The following is a 15,082-nucleotide window of genomic DNA, read 5'->3' as shown; positions in this document are numbered from 1 at the left end:
ATCCTGGCCAGATATCGATCGGAAGCCCCCATACACGGGCAGATAAGCTGTCAAATCGGTCCAAACAACCGATATCGGCAGCTTTATCTGCCTGTGTATGGCCACCTTTAGGTACTGACACTTGTGTCACTCCAAAGCTTAAGAAAGGGGCAGGAATTTTCTTTGACTAAAAACTTACAGGGTCATAGAATACTGAAATATATCTATCTCTATCTCTATCTATATATCTCTATCTATCTCTATCTATCTCTATCTATCTCTATCTATCTCTATCTATCTCTATCTATCTCTATCTATCTCTATCTATCTCTATCTATCTCTATCTCTATCTATATCTATCTATATCTATCTATATATCGAGATAGAGATATATATCTATATAGGGTTTACTCGGGGATCTCTAGTGAAACTGATGTGCAAATACACATACATATTAGAGCCTTTGTATTGTATTTTATCTATTCTGTCACTGGAAACAAGATATTCTAGAGGCCCTTGAACGATATTTCTAGCTTCCACGGGATAATTCCTATTGTTTTAGTTGAGAAATATCTATGGTTTTTGTTTTTTCTGGCAACAAGAATATGAAGTCAGTTTCACTTTAGTACACCGGTTACTTTCAGAGCACGGGCACAGGGGCAGATTCGGGGGGTTTAGTCGCCTGGCGACAGTCTCCCCGAACTGCCTTTCTTCTGCCTTCTATAATGCTCGTGTGGCCATACCGTCAGTCTCCTAGAACGTCAGGAGCTGATAAAACTAACTTAGAACTCAGAGAAGGGAGGGGTTTATTTGTTTAAAGGAAGAAAGGGTGTTCTGAACAATTTGCTCTGTTTATAAAGATATGGGAGGTTAAGTCCATTGAAAATAGCCCAACTTTTAAAGAAATGCTTAATGGGAATAATAAGAAAAATAGAAAAATTAGATTTAGGCTGAATGTAATGTCAATATAAGTCGTATTTATTGTGCACATTTTTAGCAAAGGTGTTTTTTTAGGTGTATACTGTTCCTTTTGGACCCGTGGTTAGCTGTGATATTTCAAACACTGCATGATAACAAAAAAATTGAACAGTATGCCCCCAAAGGCACAGGAAGTAATGAAGTGAATATGGTAAAAACCTAAAATAACAATAATAAAATGCCAAATAGCTGTGGGACAGTAATAGTTTGCCGAAATGCAAAGATTATCAGTGTCTCTTCTTGTTCCTGATGTCTGCAAGGAAAGCAGTTCTTGCATAATGGCACACTGTCTTCTAGATAAATCCCTGATCTGTTAGAATAAAGGGGAACTCTCCACTCATCATTCCCCAAGTATTTTTTATATTTAAAACCAAGAAAGCAGTGAAACAAATTAGTACAACATCAGAACATTACTGAGCTCTTTGATCCATTTACTTACTGAATGCCAGCCTTTTATCTCTGGAAGTACTGACTACTCTTATCTACATATCCCAGATGCTGGCATTTGGGAACAAAGCAAATCTGGCACCAAAAATTAATTATAACATATGGCAAGTAAATTGGAACAGAATCCCAAGACATGGAAGGAAGGTGCCAAAGGAATCCGAAGCAGAACAGAAAACATACTGTATAAAACAGGCTCTGTTAATAATGACATAGTAATGTCACCCTGCTCTCCTTGTCCCATGCAACATGGCCATCTGCCTGTGTTCCCAAATCATACAAGGCGTTACTGTTCAGCCTATGGGCTTATAAAATGGATGATCTGAAAATATTTCTGTGTCCCTGCTGCGTGATTGCTCTAAATAGACTTAGGGGCAGATTTATCAAGGGTCGGATTTGAATTTTTGTGGTTTTTTTTTATGGCCGACATAAATTCAACTCAAAAGTAAAATTCAACTCAAAAGTCAACTCAAAAAGTTAAATTCGACTCGAGTTTTCCAAATTCGATTCGAGTTTTTAAAAAAATTTGAATTTGATTTTTGAGATTTATCATACTCTGGCCATTTAAGAACTCAATTCAACGATTTGCCACCATAAACCTGCCAAATTGCTGTATAAGTCAATGGGAGATATACAAGGATCAATTTGGTTTTGTTTGCAGCCTTCCTGACATTCAAGTTTTTTTCAGAGAAAAAACTGAAATCAAGTTTTTAAAACTTTAATCGAATAGGATTTGAATTCAATTTGAGTTTTCGGGTCTATTCACCCGACTTTTAAAAGTTTAATTTTATTGATAAATTTCGATTTGTCGAATTTCGAGTTCATGGGAGTTTTAAAAAAATTACATGAATTTGAAATTTGACCCTTGATAAGTGTGCCTCCCAAAATACTGTATAGGTATGGGATCCGGTTTCCGGAAGCCCATTATCAAGAAAGCACTGAATTAGGGGAAGGTCATTTTCCATTATAATCAAATAAACCAGATTTTAAAAAATTGTTTCCACGTTCTCTGTTATTATAAAACAGTACCTTGTACTTGATGCCAACTATGATATAATTAATCAAATCCACAGGTCCTTAGCATTATGGATAACAGGTCCCATACCTGTACTGTCACAATTGATGCTTTTGGAGGTTGCAATATTTATCGAAGGGGCAGATTCATCAAAATGTGAGTTTAGAGCTTAATAAAAACTCACCCACGTTCTTTTTATTCCTATGGGATTGCAATGCATCCACCTCTCCTCTACATAACAATTGCCCTATTTGGTGCATATTCAAGAAATGCTTTAAGAATTTGAAAGCTTATTTGAATGTGCCCATTACAGAAGTAAAGCAGAAAATAACAGCGAAATAATAAGAGGCCCTTAATTTTTACCCATTGATAAATACAGTTTTAAAAATCCCATAGGATTGAATAAAAAGTTGGTGAGTTTTTATTTATTAAGCTCTAAACTCACATTTTGATAAATCTGCCCCTAAGTGTGTCCTCTTCAACGTCCAGCTTCTGACAAGAAAAAATAGGTTCATCAAAAGAGATGAAAAATTGATCACTGATTTTAAGATTATCAACCTACAGAAAAACATAGTAACATAGTAAGTTGAAAAAAGACACACATCCATCAAGTTTAACCTTTTAACTTTTTTTAACCTGCCTAACTGCTAGTTGATCCAGAGGAAGGCAAAAAAAACCCCATTTGAAGCCTCTCCAATTTGCCTCAAAAGGGAAAAAAACTCCTTCCTGACTTCAAAATGGCAATCGGACTAGTCCCTGGACCAACTTGTACTAAGCTATAAATCAACCTGCCATTGTTTGCTACAGCCAAGTTTATCATTTACAAGGACTCCAAGGTCCTTTCCATAATGGATTTGCCTAGTGCAGTCCCATTAAGGGTATAAGTGGCTTGGATATTTTTACATCCCAGGTGCATGACTTTACATTTATCAACATTGAATCTCATTTGCCACTTAGCTGCCCAGATTGCCAGTTTGTCAAGATCCTGTTGCAAGGATGCCACATCCTGGATGCAATTAATTGGGCTGGATAGTTTTGTGTCATCTGCAAACACTGAAACATTACTTACAATACTCTCCCCTAAATCATTAATGAACAAGTTAAATAAATAAGTTATACACAAGCTACTGAAGGTAGAAATAACCCACCCCAATAAAATAATAAATATGATAGGGAGCAGTATTTTACCAGGGAGTACTCTAAATAAAACTGTGTCCAACACACACATACTTATGGCTGTATGTCAAAAGAGTCCAGCAAAAGAGTGGAAAAATATGATGAATATTGACTTTTCTGATGTGCTTGGTATACGTCTTTTATTTCCTGATTCCTTGTGCACTTTGCCTCACTTGAGTTGTTGCCTTAGGGCCAGGGCACATGCTACTATTTCGGGAGATTAGTCGCCAAGCGACAAATCACTTCTTCTTCAGGCGGCTAATTTCCCCAAACTGCCATCCCAAAAAAAAACCTTTGATTTTTCAAAGTCCACCAATTGACGCCAAATAGGTTCTAGGAGGTCCCCCATAGGCTAAAACAGCAATTCGGTTGAAGTCGAATTTTTAAGAAACAGTACATGATGAATTTCGATACTCAAATTTTCTAATATTTTTTAAATTCAAATCGAATTTGGACTATTCCCTAGTCGAAGTACACAAAAATAGCTTGAAATTCCAATTTTTTTAATTCGAAAATTCACCTCAACCTTTGATAAATCTGCCCCTTTATGTCTGTAGTTTTCATACCAGGCCAAGTTCACCAAAATCCTTTAGCAGTGAAGATATGTGCCTTTGAAGATGCCACCAGTATCTCCATCTTCTTTTCTGCTGATTTACAGTATACATTCTGAGCTGCTCTCACTTACCCATGGACTCACAACATAAAATAAAAAAAATCCCTAAGCAAAGCTGTTTAGTAATTAATTCAGCTTCAAATTACAGGGCAGCATATAGAAAACAGTGCAGTCTGCACCGGAATTGATTAAATTTTTGTCCTATTTAGTGCTAATGTTTTTCTGATTTCTAGTGACCCCTAAGCGAAACACTGGGGAGCTGCTGGGAGCCTCATCTCTAAAGACATGAATTTTTAATGTTATAGTGTTGTTAAACCCCTGGGCTGGAATAGTAAGTGCAGTTTACCTTTAAGTTTTGAATGTTTTAGAATGTTGTAGAACGGCAACTTTTTTTGCCATTTTTTTTATACTTTTTGATATATTTGCCTTCCTCTGACTCTTTTAGGCTTTCAAATCACTGACCCAATCAGCAAAAAAAACTATTGCTCAATGAGGCTACTATTTTTTTTATTTTTATGGTTATTCTTTATTAGTTATATTTCTGTTTACAACTCTCCTATTCATATTCATGTTTTTCATTCAAACCACTGCCTAGTTGCTAGGTTAATTTGGACCCTAGCAACCAGATAGCTGCTGAAATTTCAAACTTGACAGCTGCTGAATAAAAAGTTAAATAATTAAAAATATATACCCTAACTATAATAGAAAACGAAGACCAATTGCAAATTGTATCAGAATATCAGTGTTTGACTCATACTAAAAATTTAACAATCCCTTTAAGAAAATTTAAGGATGTTGTAAGATTTTTTTATGTCCATGGTGCCCTGCATTGCTATGGGAGGTGCTTATATACGCTATACATGCAGATAGGTAGCCACCAATTGTATTTGTGATGGGTTTGCTTAGGGCGATATTATGGAATGAACGAAGAGCATTTTCCTGGGTCCCCATGTGTATAGGTTCCTCATGTCCAATAGAGAAGACCCTGCTCTTGAGGAGGAACCAAGGAGGAAAATGGTGCAGTAAAGAACTAGTAAGATCCATTATTATGGACTTGTGCCTGTGCTGAGAATTTCCAGGAAGAGAGGGGCTGAACCATGGATCACAACTTTCAGGGACTGAGCTTAAAGAGGAACTAGCGCGGAAATGAAAATGTATAAACTTCATCATAATAAAATAAGAAATTTCTAAATACATACAATTAAATATTCTGCATCATTTCTGAAATAATTACGTTTATCTTCACTATCCCTCTCCAGCATCTGTTTCTCTTCATTCGGTCTTCATGCAGCACCTGGGTGTCAGATATTCATTGGCAGTTACATCCAATAAATCATAGGGAGGATCTCCACGGTGCGGCTCAGGCCGACACGTCGCCATGCGACGAAACGCATGCAACGTGTCGGATGTTCTGAAGATATAGGAGGCAAAGGAGAGATCGCAGGTAAGAACAACATTCATCCGACTGTAAGATGAAGCAGAGTTTTCATCCGACAATCGGATAAATGTAGTTCTTACCTGCGATCTCTCCTTCACTTCCTATATCTTCAGAACATCCGACACGTTGCATGCGTTTCGTTGCATGGCGACCCGTCGGCTTGAGCCTTATGGGGGGCTCCTTTCCTAGCAGATGAATTAGAGCTCACTCAAATAACTGATTCCAATACAAACTAGGGATGCACCGGTTCGGGATTCAGCCAGGATTCGGCCTTTTTCAGCAGGATTCGGATGAATCCTTCTACCTGGCTGAACCGAATCCGAATCCTAATTTGCATATGTAAATTAGGGGTAGGGAGGGAAATCACGTGACTTTTTTTGACAAAACAAGGAAGTAAAAAATATTTTCCCCTTCCCACCCCTAATTTGCATATGCAAATGAGGGTTCGTTATTCGGCCGAATCTTTCGCAAAGGGTTCGGGGGTTCGGGTGAATCCAAAAAAGTGGATTCAGTGCATTCCTAGTACAGTCAAAATCTAACAAAATAACTGCCTTTTACACAAATTCTATGTAGAGAGACAGGATTTCTGGTGATTTTAATAGAGTGAGCTTTAATACATCTTCTAGGCAAAAGGAAGCCGCCGTATAAGATATATTGGATCATTCATCTGACACCCAACTCCTGCATAAAGACAGAATGAAGAGAAACAGATGCTGAGAGATGGATGGTGAAGATAAACTTGATTATTTTATAAACAGCACAGAATTTGTAATTGATTATTTTTAGAAAACGTCTTATTTCAGTATGCTGAAGCTAATATTAAATTTTCATTTTCGCAATAATTCCCCTTTACGTTATGTCCCTGCCCTCTTAAATTAAACTAAATGTGTACTTTGATTAGAAACCTGGGGGGATTCATAAATGTGGCACTAGCTCAATATAGCAGTTAAAGTGCATGCAAAAGAGAAGGAGGTTTCACTGTGGGGCACAAATATTTTTAGGTACGGCCATTTAGTTAAATAGCTAACTTTTCCCCCAGGCTGGTTTTATTTCTTGGAAAAAGATGCACAGGCCTGTTGCAGTGCATCATGGTAAATGTAGTATTTCTGCATATGTTACTGATGAACTACTACAAGTGCCACAACATTATTGCTCATGCTATGGAAGCAACAAGAGGTTAATTTCGGTTCTAGGTACATACACTCTCTCTTTAGAGTGCAATATGGGCACACAGTCCATGCAGACCTTTAACCATAGAATGTAAGATTATCAGATAAAAGTGACAGCAGTCTTTAAGGAGTGTTAGAAATAAGGGTTTAAAACATGAATATATAGTGGCTTTAGTACTATATATTTAGGTATACACTACTCACATTTATAAGGAAATCACTGGCTTTGCCGTGTAAAAACTTCTCATATCCATAGAAATAACAGTACAATGCATAAATATTTGAATCGCCCTTTTTCTATTAATTAATGCATGAGGAGGTCACATGGTTCCGTAGCTTCCATCACCCAACTTCTGTCAGGTGATTATTTTCTTGTCTAATAAATTGTGCAACAGTTTGGGAAGGCTGAAAGCTTACAGAGACAAGGTGCAGGTAAATCAAAGCAATGTTTGTGTTGCAAGTGTGGCTTTAAAAGAATAGATACACAGTTGTGTAGTTGTAGACATAGAATTAAGTGTTTTTGTATATAGCAATTATGTGTTAAGGTTATTCGTACAGATGACCAGTTGTTTCTCTGTTTTTTGTGAGCATAATTTTTATGGGTTTTTATTAGGATTTCCTTAAAAAACAAATTAATCCTTAGAGCATGTTCTTAAAGGGGTTGTTCACCTTCCAAACACTTTTTTCAGTTCAGTTGTTTTCAGATTGTTCCCCAGAAATTAAAACTTTTTTTCAATTACTTTCCATTATTGTTTACTGTTTTTCCAAAATCTAAGTTTAAAGTTGAATGTTCCTGTCTCTGGTGTTTGAGTCTGGCAGCTCAATAATGCAGGTGCAGACTCTTAGGGTTAGTTCACACGAGGAGATTCGGGGAGATTTTGTCGCCTGGCGACTAATCGCCTCGTCTTCTGAGCGACCAAGTGACTATAGAAAATGCATCACCGCATGTGCATTAGCGCAGGCGGCTTTTCATTGTAGCCTATGTGATGAAAAAACGCTGAGGCAGTTTGGGGAGATAGTCGCTCAGAAGACGAGGCGATTAGTCGCCAGGCGACAAAATCTCCCCGAATCTCCTTGTGTGAAATAACCCTTAACTGTTACAATTTTGCAACAGTTAGCTGATACATTTCTCAGCAGCATCTCTGGAGTATTACCAACTATTGTATCAATTCTAACAGCTGTCTGTAATGAAAGAGATTTTACTCAGCAGGCACATAGATAAGAAATGTATCAATTTAAAACAGTTTACGGGTCGGTCGACCCCCCTCCCAGAGCTGCTTTAGAAGGTGAAAAGTGACACTTTATACTTCAATATTAGAAAAACAGTGACACATAGAAAATAGAAAGTAATTGGAAAAAATCGTTATTTCTGGTGATCTATCTGAAAACAACTAGTTGTTTGAAGGTGAACTACCCTTTAAAAAAATTTGTATGCATTTTCCTTTTAACATAGTACAATGATATAGAGAAAACGGACGTCATGTTGTTAGACACATCTGCAGAGCAAAAACAAATTATGCACAGTGTGAAACTGACGAACCAATATGGAAATTCAACCATCGAATATTGAAGTCGAAGGACTTTTCAGCGAATTTTGCCATTGAACGATCGAAGTAAAATTGAACGATTAAAAAATAGATTCAGACGATTTTAGCGTACGATCAAAAGATTTTACTTCGATCTGTAAAGACTTAGAAAAATGCATTAGAAGGTCCCCATAGGCTAACATAGCACTTCGGCAGGTTTAATTTGGCGAACTATTGAAGTCGAAGTTTTTTTAAAGAGACAGTACTTCGATTATCGAATATTCTAACTATATTACTTTGAATTCGAAGTAATTTCAAAGTCGTAGTATCCTATTCGATGGTTGAAGTATCCAAAAAATTACTACGAATTTAGAAATTTTTTTACTTCGAAAATTCCCTCGAATTCACTTCGACCCTTGATAAATCTGCCCCTTATTGAGGAGGTAAATAAGTTTGCCTAGTATACATTAAAGGAAAACTATACCCCCCAAACAATGTAGGTCTCTATTAAAAGATACTGAGTAAAACAGCTCATGTGTAAAACCCTGCTTCATGTAAATGAACCATTATCATAATAATATACTTTTTGAGTAGTATGTGCCATTGGGTAATCATAAATAGAAAATTGCCATTTTAAAAAATAAGGGCCGCCCCCTGAGATCGTAAGATTCACTGTGCACACATACAAACCACATGTAAGGTCACATGAGCCAATTAACAGACAGAGTTCTGCCTTTTGCTTCCTCACTTCTTCCTGTTACAGTTAGTGTTGTAGTATTTCTGGTCAGGTGATCTCTGAGGCAGCACAGATAGAGTCACGAAATGGTGGTTCAAGGCAAGAGATGTAAAAGGGCAATATTTATGTAAATATATATTCCAGTTTGGTAAGATTCTTTAATATGTCATTCAATTTGATATAAACCATCTGTTGCTTAAGTATTCATTTTGGGGGTATAGTTTTCCTTTAAGTTAGGGTTGATGCAGTAAGTATGCATTATATACATATGAACAAGTCAGCAAGGGCCTCTGTAGGGTATGTATTTGACAATGGATTTTTATGTGGGAAACCCAAGGTTTACTCTGCATTCTGTACTCTGTAGCATTTCTAGAATTGCTAATTCTATGCAACTTTTCAATTGATCTTCCTTTTTTTTTTTTTTTAATAGTTGTTTTAATTATTTGCCTTCTTATGACTCTTTCAAGCTTTACAATGGGGGTGACTGACCCACCTAAAAACAAATTCTCTGTAAGGTTATAAATGTATTGCTGTTGCCAATTTTTATACTTATTTTTCTCTTCGGGTCCTCTGCTATTCATATTCCAAACTCAAATTCAAATCAGTGCATGGTTGCTAGAGTAATTTGGACCCTAGCAACCAGATTGCTGAAAAGCAAACTAGAAAGCTGCTACTTTACTCAAAATGTATAAATAATACAAAATTAAAACCCAATTGCAAATGGTCTGAGAATATCAATCTCTATATCATACTAAAAGTTAATTTAAGTTATTGCTTATCTTTCTATACAGACCCTTTACTATTATCTTGAAGTCTCTTATTCAAACCACTGCCTGGTTGCTAGAGTAAAATGGTCCCTAGCAAACAAATAGTGACTGAAATTCCAAACAGACCTGCAATATAAATAATTAAAAAAGCACAAATAATAGAAATAAATTGATTGAACACTGATTTTAGATTGCCTCAGAATATCAGCCTACATCATACTAAAATTACCTTTAATGTATTCTATCTAAAGTAAAGGGTTGTAAACCCCCAAAATAAATATGTGCCAAATGAAAGACAGCATGATCCTAAGCAACCTCCCAATATACATACATTACAAATTCTCTATAGTGTTAAAGTAATTTTAATTTAAATGTAATAACGATTAAAGAACATTAGAATTACACTTCAAGTCATTAGCTAAAAACGTATTACTGAGTTTACATCCCTTTTAAGCAGCGGAGAAGTTTAATATCTGCCACAGATGTTGCACTGAGAGGGTTAATAATACACAGTAAAGTCATGAAGAGTTTAATGCCCTATGGCCTTATTAATGTAGATAATGTCTCCTGGCAGCTTATCAGTGACTTTTAAACCAATTTTATCAGGGTTTGAGCAATCTTTCCTCCTCCAAACTATTTAAACGGCATTTAAGAAGAGTTTCCCTGCAGTCGAGGTTTCCACTTTTCTTGTGCTGTGTCTGAACCCACTCGGCCTCATCATGCCTGCTGATTACAATGGCACTTGGGTCATGGAGAAGAATGAAAACTTTGATGGCTACATGAAGGCTTTAGGTACTTTGTCTCATAAGGGTTCATGTATAAAGTAGAATCTGTCATTGTTTTTATGGTTACATGTAAAACGAAAATCCTAAATTCTTTCTTTTAAACCAATGTCAGTTTCCTGCTGTGCCCACAAGCATGGTTAAAGGGGTAGTTTACCTTTCAGTTAAGCTTTTACTATGTTATAGAATGTCTTATTCCTAGGAACCTTTCAAATGATCTTTGTTTTTTTTTATATATAGTTTTTGTTTTATTTGTCTTCTTTCTACCACTTTCCAGCTTTCAAATTTATTGTAACCTGTTTGGCTACAATTCTGTTGTTAACTTTTATTACTTCAGACCCTTTCTTATTCATATTGCAGTCTTTCATTCAAACCACTGCCTGGTTTCTATAGTAGAATGGACCCTAGCAACCACATAGCTGGTGAAATGCCAAACCGAAGACCTGCTCAGAATGTTGACTGTCTTCCTCATGCTAAAAGTACATTTAAAGCTGAACTACCTCTTCGGCAGTGGGTTGAGAATGCAAAGTGCAATTGCTAGGACTCAACTGAACTTTAGTGTGCGTTGCGTATGAAAGAAAAAAGTGCTATTCATCCAACAAGAAGGGAGGTTTCAACAATACCAGTAACTTCATACTGCTTTATAAATAATGCACAACTATAACTAACATCATTATAAACCAATATTCTTTGAGGGATCTAACCGTTTTATACTAAACCCTATTGTGATAGTGGTGTCAAAGTCCTATTGACTCTTCACCTGATCTCTAACTTTGCAGACATCGATTTTGCCACCCGCAAGATTGCAGCTTATCTTACCCAGACCAAAGAGCTTGTCCAAGATGGAAACATCTTCAAAACAAAGACTCTCAGCACATTCAGGAACTATGAGCTCAACTTCACCGTGGGCGTTGAATTCGATGAAAACACAAAGGGTCTGGACAACAGAGTGGTAAAGGTATGTATGGAGCGGAATCCTATGTTGGTGAGAAGCAGAAGATAGCTTAGGGCAGAGAAAGCAGATGGCGGGTAAATTCAACATAACTAACGTGATCTGTAAGAGACAACTGCTGGGATAAATTGGTTACTAATGTTTCCCCTTGTTCAGAAACAAAAACTGGCTAATTATCATAGTTCTGTATGAGACATTTTAGCAAGATGTAATCAGTATTCCTTTTAGTCTTTTTCTAAAGCAGCTAGTCCTATAAAGAGTGTGAGCATGACACTGGTCTACATGAACCAATGTCTCAGACAAGAGACCAGAGGGCCCAGACCCCCCCCCTCTACCAATCCCAATCAATTTTAAAGTAAAAATGTTACTGGCACGCCGGGTAGTGACGTCAGTGTGGCTGCAAAAGGGGAGGTGGTGAGGAGGGGAGGCGCCGGAGGGGGCCCTGGACGGCAGGGGGGGCCCTGGACTGCAGTCCCAGTGCGCCCTGGGCCCCCCAGTTCGACCCTGCCAATAATATTGGCTCAGTATTTACAGCCTGAGCCTTCACAGATGCTCTCTTGGGCACAATAGGGGCCCAATAGTTTTGTAGCTATTGAATAAAAAACTTAAAGGGATTTTTATGATGTAGTTTTTATTTCTAAATTACACTGTTTACACTGCATATAATTCCTTTTAGGCAGCCATCTCAGGTCATTTTGCCTGGTCATGTGCTTTCAGAAAGAGCCAGCACTTTAGGATGGAACAGCTTTCTGGCAGGCTGTTGTTTCTCCTACTCAATGTAACTGAATGTGTCTTGGTGGGACCTGGATTTTTACTATTGAGTGCTGTTCTACCAGGGAGCTGTTATCTTGTGTTAGGGAGCTGCTATCTGGTTACCTTCCCATTGTTCTGTTGTTAGGCTGCTGAGGGGGTGATATCACTCCAACTTGCAGTAAAGAGTGACTGCAGTTTATCAGAGCAAAAGTCACATGACTGAGGACACCTGGGAAACTGAAAATATGTAGTGCCATGTCAGATTTCAAAATTAAATATAAAAAAAAAATGTTTGCTCTTTTGAGAGAGGGATTTCAGTGCAGAATTCTGCTGGAGAAGCACTATTAACCAATATGTTTTGAAAAAAAAACATGTTTTCTCATGACAGTATACCTTTAAAAGCCTCTATCCCTGGTCAAAGTCTTGTGTTTCTTCAGCTGTCAGATGACATAAACCATAGACACAATATTTCATGGCTTAGCACAGTGAGTGAAAAGCCACATATAGCAAGAAAAGTGAGGATGAACTTAAAATGCTCATGTCTGGGTTCAAGTATTCTTCTTTAACAGTTGTTTTATTGGTGTCTCAGACCTTAGTATCTTGGGAAGGTGACAAACTTGTCTGCGTGCAGAAGGGAGAGAAGAACAACCGTGGCTGGAAGCACTGGATTGAAGGAGATAAACTCTATCTGGTGAGAGGACATGTTTTAATTGCAATCACTCGGGTTACAGATATTAGGGGTAATTTACAATGCCCCACACAGTGTGCAAAGTGCAGAAAAAAGTTGCAATTGGTCAGTCTTTTGTACTTTGCCCACTGCATGGGACATTGGGCAAATAGCCTAAGCAAAATAGTCTTTTTGGAGCGCACAGACCTGAGCATTGATTTGAGAGGGGGGAAGCTTGTAGAGCCACTTAGTGTTTTGCACTTGTGCCCAGGGTAATTAACCACTCTTATCTCTATGATCCTATTGCCCAATGGTACTTATTGTTGGTACATGCTCAACAACCTGTCCAGCATTTAGCCACAGGATCACTCATGGCTGACAAATCCAACTGGTTGTGCAAAGGAACCTACAAATGGTCAGTTGATGGTGGGTTCTAATGAAGAACAATGGTTGGCCAGTTCTGGTAGAAACTTACTTTCCCAACTACCTCTCTGAGAGTCGTCACCTATAGAACTATAGTTCCCCGCCCACCTGAAAAGCAGTTATATGGGTTATTGCATTTCTAAGATTATTTCTCCATAACCCTTTGTAAAAAATCACACTCAAAATATTGCAGTAAATATGGTGCCTTGGCTGTTTTTCTGGCAAAACTGTATTTTAGTGTTATAACATAATTTGTGTGTGTATTCAATGAATGTGGATGGCTCTAACCATACTTACACAGAAAGCATTATGTGTACAATTCCATGGGAAGTGTAGAACGGTGATCAGGGAGACTAATAACTACATAAATGATAAATCCATGTATGCATAACTCACTGATTTCAAGAGAAATTCAGTAGAAAATGTTACTGGGTTTACAAAAGGTATCAGAATGTTTTGAACAAATAATTGTCATTTTCAAAAATTGATTCCTTTTTATCTGTAATAATAAAACCGGACCTTGTCCTTGATGGCAACTATGCTTCTTGAAACCATATTGGTGGGAAACAATGCCGTTGGGTTTATTTACTGTTTTAATAATTGTTAGCAGACTTCAGGTATGGTGATCCAAATTACTGGATGATCTATTATTCGGAAAACCGCAGAACACAAGCATTCTGTAACAAATATCTGTACATGTTATACCTGTTTTGTGAAAATGTAGACAACTGTCTGAAAACCAAAATCTTAAGATTATTTTAATGAGGGAAACAGCTAAGGGGTTTCTGCCGTAGCTCATTGCATTGCTGACTACTTAAAAATGTGACATAGTAACTGTCAGTCAGAAAATGGCAGTTTACAAAATATTAATACGTCTGCCTTTGCTCGTTTCAGGATCTAACCTGTGAAGATCAAGTGTGCCACCAAGTGTATATTAAGAAAAACTAAAAGCTGAAAATGAACCCTGCCCTGCCTCGAAATGTTATTTTTGCTTTGTAAAGAGCGGATATACCATGACTGTGTATTTTTTCCTCTATTCAGGGAAAGTTCACAAATAAAAAAAAATATTTTTATTTGTCTTTGTTTTTTTTTTTTTGAAATATCATGTAATCTTCTGTTGCTTCAGTCTTACATGACTCCTCTGCTATAGGGAAAACAAACCTGTACCCCTTCAGCACATACAGGTATAGGAGGTACCGTAGAAGGAGAAACAGCTGGATGGGAGAGTACACACAGCAGTCATTCATTCATTTATGTACTACTTAGGGGCAGATTTACAGAGGGTCGAATATCGAGGGTTAATTAACCCTCGATATCCGACTGCCGAATGTAAATCCTTCGACTTCGAATATCGAAGTCGAATGATTTAGCGCAAATAGTTCGATCGAATGAAAAATCGATTAAATCCTTCAAATCGTTCGATTCGAAGGATTTTAGTCCATCGATCAAACTATTTTTTTTCGACCTAAAAACATTAGAAAGCCTATGGGGACCTTCCCCATAGGCTAACATTGACTTTGGTAGGTTTTAGGTGGAGAACTAGGGGGTCTAAGTTTTTTTGTTTTTGAAGAGAGCGTACTTCGACTATCGAATGGTCATATAGTCGAACAATTTTTAGTTCGATTCAAGGTCGAAGTAGCCTATTCGATGGTCAAAGTAGCCAA

General features: G+C 37.3%; 1 protein-coding gene across 1 annotated transcript; it reads left to right on the top strand.

Moving 5' to 3' along the window:
• Window positions 1-7,170: 7,170 nt before the first annotated feature.
• Window positions 7,171-14,491, top strand: rbp2.L (retinol binding protein 2 L homeolog). The gene is made up of 5 exons (XM_018263932.2): window positions 7,171-7,244; window positions 10,448-10,633; window positions 11,403-11,581; window positions 12,918-13,019; window positions 14,313-14,491. The coding sequence occupies exons 2-5, from the start codon at window positions 10,561-10,563 to the stop codon at window positions 14,364-14,366; spliced, it is 408 nt and encodes a 135-aa protein (XP_018119421.1). The 5' UTR covers window positions 7,171-7,244; window positions 10,448-10,560; the 3' UTR covers window positions 14,367-14,491.
• Window positions 14,492-15,082: the final 591 nt, after the last annotated feature.

Source organism: Xenopus laevis, chromosome 5L (assembly GCF_017654675.1).
Source record: "Xenopus laevis strain J_2021 chromosome 5L, Xenopus_laevis_v10.1, whole genome shotgun sequence".
NCBI lineage: Eukaryota > Metazoa > Chordata > Amphibia > Anura > Pipidae > Xenopus > Xenopus laevis.
This window is presented reverse-complemented; position numbering and strand designations above follow the sequence as displayed.

Coding starts and splice junctions, on each gene's coding strand:
- rbp2.L (XM_018263932.2), top strand. CDS start 10,561: ATGCCTGCTGATTACAATGGCACTTGGGTCATGGAGAAGAATGAAAAC. Junction 10,634..11,402: donor TGGCTACATGAAGGCTTTAG/GTACTTTGTCTC, acceptor CTAACTTTGCAG/ACATCGATTTTGCCACCCGC. Junction 11,582..12,917: donor TGGACAACAGAGTGGTAAAG/GTATGTATGGAG, acceptor TTGGTGTCTCAG/ACCTTAGTATCTTGGGAAGG.